Consider the following 8334-nt stretch of genomic DNA (forward strand, 5'->3'; position numbering starts at 1 on the left):
AACCCAGATCGATGGACAAGAAGCTCGCAGGAGGCAAGTTCAGACAGATCAACTCTGAAGCAGTCTCAATCGTGAACCATTTGGAATCACCAGAAGAATCTCATGCATTCCAGATCCAAGTTAATCTTTCCGGCAAAATGACAATGTTATGGGCCTGCGCAACAGATCTAGTACAGGATCTTCTGCAAAAACTTGAATACCGGCTGGGATTCCCTCCTCCTGCCTCAGATTGCTGTATAAGGGTAAGTACTTATGCATTCCCTTCCTCTTTCTTTTTACAGCATTCAAAGGACGCATCTATTGGGGTTTCTTTCCGTCTAAGAGGTGTTCATTTGGGCAAACCCCTCTGCCCCTTCTTTCTCTTACAAAGATGCAGCACGCAAAAATACTGCTCAAACCTCAGTTCTCTTCAAAGCCATCCCAGCTACATGAAGCTCCAAAGCCATTTCTGGTAGACAAATCAGAGGAAATTCCTTCCATCGACTTCTCTAATCCCAGGGTTTGAAAGCAGCTAACCAGAACTTTGCAAAATCCGCACTCATTTGCAGATTCAAAGGCTTATGGCCTCGCACAGCAGATCTTTATCAATGGGTCCATACCTCTTGGACTAAAAAGTGTAAAATCTTCTTATGTCAAAAGGTTTTTTCATGGTGCTTTTTGAATCAAGCGAAGACTACCAGAAAGCCTTAACGGAGGCCCTGGTTTCTGGGGTTCAGCTGGGCTTTTTTCTAACCCACTGGTTTCCTGACTTCGACCCCCTACAGCAGTCATCTCCAAGATCCCCATTTGGGTCAGGCTCTCCGAATCTTCCGGCACATTTTTGGGATTTCCTATGTCTTCCTACTATTGGAAACACTTTGGGCTAGACCTGCTACAATACCTCAAGAAGGGAAAAGGTCTCTACAACACGTAACGGTCAGACTATGTGCAGAAATAGATATCAGCAAAGGATTGCCGATCAGATTAATCTCAAGTTTGGAGATTTCCCATTGGACTCAACCACTGGAATACGAGAACATAGCCTCCGCTGTCGCCAGTGTCATGAAACAGGGCACCTTCAGAGTACATGTACACAGCTCAAAGACAAAAAGAGGAATCTGAATCGTAAGCCCAAATCCAAGAGATGGAATCCTTTTGAACCACCCCCGTCCGCTGGACGATTTAGGCTCTCGATCTCGGAGGAGGAGGAATCTGAGGCAGATGAGCAGGTTGATGAGGAAATTGAAGCTGATCTACAGAATGAGGAAATTCCGAAGGACACCCCCTCGGCTCACCAGAGACTCCCTCTAACCAGCAGATTTCTCAGAAACGTACCCAACTCTCTTCGCCATCAGACTCTGACAAGGATGACAGCCTTCAGGACAAAATAATCTACAACTTGTCATGACACACCAAACTCCACTGGGTGGATAAAATTGAGCAAGAAAAAAGGAAAAAAAGTCGATTTGAAGGAAACAACCCTTCGGGGTAGCCTTTTGATTATACCTTCCTTTGTAATCCTCTGCTTCTTTGTAATCCCTGTTCTGTCTCTTTGGAGCAAGGATGATTCTCTAATCACCTTCATCTCCATAGCTTCTCTGCCTAAGCCTGTTTCCAGGCTTGTATGTACTATATTTTCTTCACTTAATAGAATTAGTCTTTACTGGGAAAAAAAAAAAAAAAAAAAAACTTACAAAGAAAGACTTTGTAAAGGGATTATTGATTAAATACTTTGAATCCCATGTCAGATTTTAAGGATGATTTTTTTGGCTCCAAAATTTAAAAAATCAAGTTTCATTTTGTCTATGTCGGCCCATGTGTTAGGATGATGTTCACCCCTCTAGAAGCTTTCTCCACTTTATATTTGAGCTTAACATCTCCTTGAGTGCATTGAAATTTTATCCAATCCTAGAATTATCTCTATTCTAGTAGGTGAGGAATAGTCGCATTCACCTATGGATGAGGATGAATTTCATTGTGAGCTATTAAGATTGATCTAAGGCTATTGTGAATTTTCTGAGGAGTACACTTGAGGCTTTTTGTGGAGTTTTTTTACCTATTTTGAGGCCTAATTTGAATCACCTCTATGGAATAATTTTAGATTCTATTGTGGCTGAACTCACTGGCATAATCAAGGAATCTTCACTATTTTTTGAGGTAATTTCATTGGTAGTCCAAGGATATTTTTATATTAATATTGAGCCCTATTCCAAGATTTCTCTAAGGAAACCTAGTTTTCTATTTCTGAGCGCTAATTTGTAACTATTTAAAGAAATTTTCACAAAGCTCCAATACTAACCGGAGAGAGTTTTGGAAGTGGGAGATATTGTAATAAAGATTCGCATTGTCTAATTCTATGACTTCAATTGTAGGATTTCAGTGGCTCGCAGCGATGGATAAAGTTGTTTGAGTGAAAATGGAAGTTGAAGCACAACATGAGAACTCTGCTGCTCTGTGTGAGGCCTTATGTGCCTTGAACCATCTCTCGGCATGTGGCTTTGAATGTGGAATATATCTCTACATTTGATTTATGGCTACGACCCATGTCTTTGCGTGTGGCATTCCCTATATCCAGCTACCCTACGCGTGTCTTTTGTTTTTCAAGTAAGATGTCTTCATGATTCAAAACATCATTTTGGTCTAGTTAGTCTACCATTAATGTTTCCTATCTAGACGAGTGGATCTCAATTTTTATCCTTGTAGCTGCGCGTGGCCATCTTTAGTCTGGCGTATGTCCTTTCCCTTTCTGTTTTGCCTGGCGCGTGGTATGATTCTAAATTGGTTAGATCTTTTTTGGCGCCTCGCATACTAGTTATGGCCTGACAATTACAGGAACATAGAGGGTTTCAAGGAGAGGGTTTCTGCAAGGAACAGAGGAATGAAAAAGATAGAGGGTTTCAAGGAACAGAGAGGGTTTCTGCAAGGAACAGAGGAACGAAAAAGATTGAGAAATGTTTGCGGATTCACGAAGATGGTGACAGTGCCACACTAATGTCACTTTGTTTCTGTTGTGCTAAGAGATGGCTAGAGAATCACCTCGATTTGTTCCAGAGGGATTCTCCATATGGCACGAGAGATTGGGTAGAGAGGGTTTCTGCAAGGAACAGAGGAACGAAAAATATTGAGAAATGTTTGCAGATTCACGAAGATGGTGACAGTGCCACACCAATGTCACTTTGTTTTTTTGTGCTAAGAGATGGCTAGAGAATCACCTCGATTTGTTCCAGAGGGATTCTCCAGACAGCACAAGAAATTAGGCTTTTGGGAGGAATTGATGGAACGGAATCCAGCGGTGGGCCTGGTGGAACTACTCCATTCCCTGCCTGATTCCTGCCATGACTTTCCATTATGAATCCACTGGAAAATGGTGCCGCATCTTCATCAACCAAACCTTCCTCCACACTGCAATGAACCAACACCTTTGCTTCTACAACCAAACCTTCCTCCTCGTCATCAACCAAACCTTCCTCCCCGTTTGCCCCATTGCAATGGAGGGTTTGTCGAGAAAATGGAGAGACAAGCACCAATGTTTGAGAGCCACGAGAATAGGGTTTTTGTGATGGGCATTAAGGGCATGAGGCCCAATGGCAGCAGAGCACATACTCGTTTATTCGTGTGTGGCGGGAGATAGATATTAAGACCCTCATTCTTAGGAAAAGTGGAGACATGGGCGCCGACTGAGTGGGAAACAACAGGAAACAGCGGGCTAGGCCATCTTAAAATGGAAACAGGCTGGCTTAAAATGGAAACAAGATAGCTGAAACCACTGAAACTTCTTTGGTGTAGAGGCCGAAAATATTTTTGGCGCCAAATTGTTTTAGTTTTTATATGCTGGGGCTTTCACTGTTATTTTGCAAAGGAACTCAAAGCTGAGCTAGAAGTTTCAAGGAAGACAGCAAAGGGTTTATTTTCCATAGGTATTTTCCTTTCAATTTGATGTATTTCCCTTGCAAAGATGTTGGCATTGGTATTATTTTCCTTGCGTAGATGTATTCATTGGTATAGCTATAGGAATTGGGATTATTTTCATGGTATAGATGTATGCATTGGGATTATTTTCAGGGTATATTTGGGTTTGTGAGTATAATTTAACGTGTTTTCCAACTAGGGAAAGTACTTTTGAATTATACTAGTGCATGAACATGGAACCCCAACCTAATTTGAATTAATTGGTCTCTAGCAGAGTCTATATATTGCATTCATGTTCATCAATAACATATTATTAGATTTTATTAGAAATTTGAATTGTCTCTCTCGTTCATTAGTTAATTTCTTAGTGGTTTTATTCTCTCTTGTTTCTTGTTTTGCAAGTAACTATCTAGTATTTTTTCACACTTATGTCTTTCTATTATAGTTTTATCTTGGCTAAGAAACTCATCTTGGTACCGTTTCCTAAAGTCTTGCATTATTGTGATTGGAATCTATTCTCCTTCAAGGAAGTTTTGTTCAAGAATGCTTATTTTATTTTTCTTATGTAATTCCCTCTTGGAACCATTTCCAAGAAGCTCATATGAATTGACTATCCCAACCTTAGACAAATCAAATAATGATTTGTTACTAGATGTATCTATCCTTTTAGCATGGTGTATTTTTATGGAGGTGATTTTCCTCATTTTATTTGTAGATAATATGTGTTTTTTAACCTCTCAACGAATCTTTATCTTTGAAATTAATCATTGGTATCATTAGGTCTTTGTTGCAATTGCTTCTAAATTTCAGATAGATTTTCTAGCAACAATGCTTTCAATTCTAATGGTCTTTCTCTCTCTTGGATTATCCTTTCATTATCTATCACGTAGCTTTAGAGTATTTCTTTTAGGATCCTCACTATTTCTGCAAGATTTAGGAGTGTTTCTACTTTAGGATCCTCACCATTTCTGCAAGATTTAGGGGTTTTTCTACATTCATCCTCTCTTGATATTCCTCACATTTGACATGGTTGGTTTCTTCAAGAGGACATCATACCATATTGGGTTTTTCTTGTGATGTTGGTTCCACTTTTTTCACTCAATTATATTTTATTTTTAGTGTTGTAATGCAAAAAATTCAATAATTAGTTGTAAATTAGCATCACAATTTAAATTAATAATGAGTATAACCTTTTATATGCAATTGTGTCTTATAACATGATAGTGTTGAACCCTAACCCAACATACAACATTGTAACAATCCTAGTTCCTTTGGGTGTGTTTTGAGAAATGAGGTCATCCTTTTATGAAAATGCACTCCCCATTGGCTCATTGCTATATAATTCAACTTCTGTGCAATAAATGGCCACATTGTGTCACTTGATATCTACCATTCTAGGAGATGCACTGTGATGATCTTTTGCTTGGATATGTGATCATGTGTTTGGCACTAGACTCTAATTCTTTAGCATGAAATAGGTCCATCTCACACACAACTTGCTTTTTATACCAGCAAGATAAAATCACATATAATATGGAAATTTTCTTTATCAACAATATAGGGAATGGTCCTTGTAAGTCCAATTGAAAATTTTGTAATCTATTGCTCAAAGTCAGTATTCTGTCTACAAGTTTGGTTCTTCTTGAATCCCCTTTACTAGGAACATTCATATCATCCAAAATAGTATAACCCTCAGCTACTTCTCCAGATTCTACAGGATTTTATGTGAGGAGAATACTTTCAGAATGATCTGTCCCATCCAAAATCGTAGCATCCTTCTCCATGACACACACATGGTCTCCAAGTGGGACATGCAGTGACAAATATTCAGTCTCTGATGTCACATCAATTTCTATAAGCTCAAGATTTTTCACTAGGGTATCATATTCTGGTCCCTCGGCATGTTCAAGCCTCTTCAATGGATTATCCAAGGAAAGTTGTTGATTGCACACATCCTTGTCTTCTAGAAGAGATTCATTCATACTTAAACAAGGGGATATATTGTAACTTTTTCTAAGTTCCTGAACTTTTGGATGGAATACTGGAGTCCAGGCCAAATCAGGTGCTTAAACAAGGAGATATATTATATCCCTCCGTAACCTCAGGGATCCTCAACGGAGTATCAAACTGGGAAGGTTCTTGCTTTCTCACCACAATCTGTATATTTTCTCCAACTTTGAAATTTTGGGTCTCTCCAGCTTCCTGGCCATTGTTTCCCTCAATTTTGGCAGTGTCAATGAATCACTCATGTTTTTCGTTGTTGTCCATATCAAACAATTGTTCTCTAATTGGACTTGCATCAGTTATGCCATCAACAATAAAAATTCTTTCCTGGCATGCTCCATATTCAACTTTATTCTTTTCCACAGCTATATTATATCCCTCTGTAACCTCAGGGGTCTTCAAAGGATTATCCAATTGGTAAAGTTCCTACTTGTCATATATTTCAACATTTATTTATGTAATGATCCTAACTAGTGTCCACAAACTTTTCTTCGCAGATTTCTATTACATTATTCTATACAAAATGGCAGACCAGGTATTTATGTTGCTTTTGGTATTTGTATTATTTATGTTGTTGATTTAGTTAGAGGTTGGATTTGTTTTTAGAAATAACTTTAAAATGATACTTCAAAAGTTTGTTTGTGACTAGTTAAATGCTTGTTGGAACACTCTAATAAGCTTTCCTCAAAGTGTTGGACAGATCTTCAATGCTCACTCAACACATTGGTAGAGTTTTGTTCAGGGTTTTGAACCTAGTTCTCAATTTTTTTCATATCTAATTCCTACAGAAGCACTAAACACTACCTTGAAACAACAAAAAAACAAAAGTACAAACAATCAAGTGATCAAAGAGCCAAAAAATACATTGAAAAACTACATATTCATAGATTCACTCCCTAGGTTTATTCATTGGTCATGTTCTCTTGAAAAATAAGTAATACCCAAGTTAAAAATTGCAGTGTTATTGTTTAAAAAACATGGTGCATTCAGGGAAATAGCACATCGTCATCTGAATATTCAGATGAACGGGAAACAAGACCTACTCCAGGTACAGATGAATACTTCAATGAAATGATATATTGCAGTTGCAAAATGTGCCAAAATAGGAAACTAAAGAAGCGAAGGCTTGTTGGTATCCATAGATTGGAACATGGAGTTTATATAGAAGAGATACATTATAATTAACAAATTGTTATTCTTATAATAAATAAATATGCACATTATTTAATACATTATTATTGATCATTTCATTTGATTTTTTTATTTATGAAAAGCCGCTTCCAGTTCCCAATATTCGTGAAGAACCAATGGATGATATTGATAATAGCAACTCTCAAGATGAAGGACAAGACACATTTATGGAAGAAGCCACTTTGCAGATAAATGAGGCTGGTGTCAATGAATTTATCCAAGACTTCTACACATCTTTTGAAGAAGTTGTTGATTCACCCCTAGCTCATTTGGCTAGGACACCTCTTTATGCAAATGTTGAATCTTCTATATTGGCGACACTTATGTTGTTGTTGAACTTGAAGGTTACACATGGACCGACAAACACATGCTTTACTGATATATTAAGGTTGGATTGATATTCCTATAAATTAATTCTCTAGATGTCTTAAAATTTTTGAATATTGTGTATACTTATAAAAATCATTTGTTTCACTATGCAGACTTTTGGCAAACCAAATACTTCCAAAAGACAATAAGTTGCCTCATTCTCATAGAGAAGTATCTTCAATAATGAAAGACATTGGAATGGAGTACAAGACATATGATGCATGTCCAAATGACCATATATTGTACTATGGAAATAATGCAAATTTACAACAATGCCCAAAGTGTCACACAAATAGGTATCGTCAAGATCAATTATCCAAGAAGGTTCCTTATAAAGTATTACGACACATTCCACTAAAGCCAAGGTTTGAGAGAATGTTCAAATGCAAGGAGTTGGAAAAATATATGGATCATCATGCACAAGGGAGGAGCCAAGATGGTGTCATGCGTATGGTTGCAGATAGTAAATATTGGAAAGATATTGAGGTAAAATGGCCACATTTCATAAATGAGCCAAGGAATGCAAGAATTTCTCTAGCAATGGATGGCGTAAATCCTTTTGGAGATCTTAGAACAACATATTCTGTTTGGCCAGTGTTAATTATAAACAAAAATCTTCCCCCTTGGATGGCAATGAAAAAGGAACATGCAATGTTAATTCTTATCATACCAGGTACTAGAACATGTGAATGCAATGTTTTCTTGAAGATTATATAAAAATATTTCAATTCAGTTAATCCTAATAAATAAATCTTTGTTCACTTAGGGAAATATCATGTAAAGGATATGGATGTATACATGGAGCCCCTCATTGATGAGCTTCGTGAATTATGGGATGGTGTAAATATGTTTGATGTATCAAGAACTATCAATGATCAACAC

General features: G+C 37.5%; 1 protein-coding gene across 1 annotated transcript in view; it reads right to left on the minus strand.

Moving 5' to 3' along the window:
• The window catches only part of LOC149258023 (FRIGIDA-like protein 4b), a 9875-nt gene extending 4005 nt beyond the window's left edge, over window positions 1–5870 (minus strand). Inside the window, exon 1 of the mRNA XM_089397445.1 lies at window positions 5627–5870. Within this exon, the coding sequence (XP_089253571.1) occupies window positions 5627–5870 (244 nt within the window). The remainder of the gene's footprint in view (window positions 1–5626) is intronic.
• Window positions 5871–8334: the final 2464 nt, after the last annotated feature.

The sequence above is a fragment of the Pinus tabuliformis genome, chromosome 6 (genome assembly GCF_031772625.1).
Source record: "Pinus tabuliformis cultivar Carrire ecotype Pingquan chromosome 6, CPIR1, whole genome shotgun sequence".
In the NCBI taxonomy this organism is placed as follows: domain Eukaryota; kingdom Viridiplantae; phylum Streptophyta; class Pinopsida; order Pinales; family Pinaceae; genus Pinus; species Pinus tabuliformis.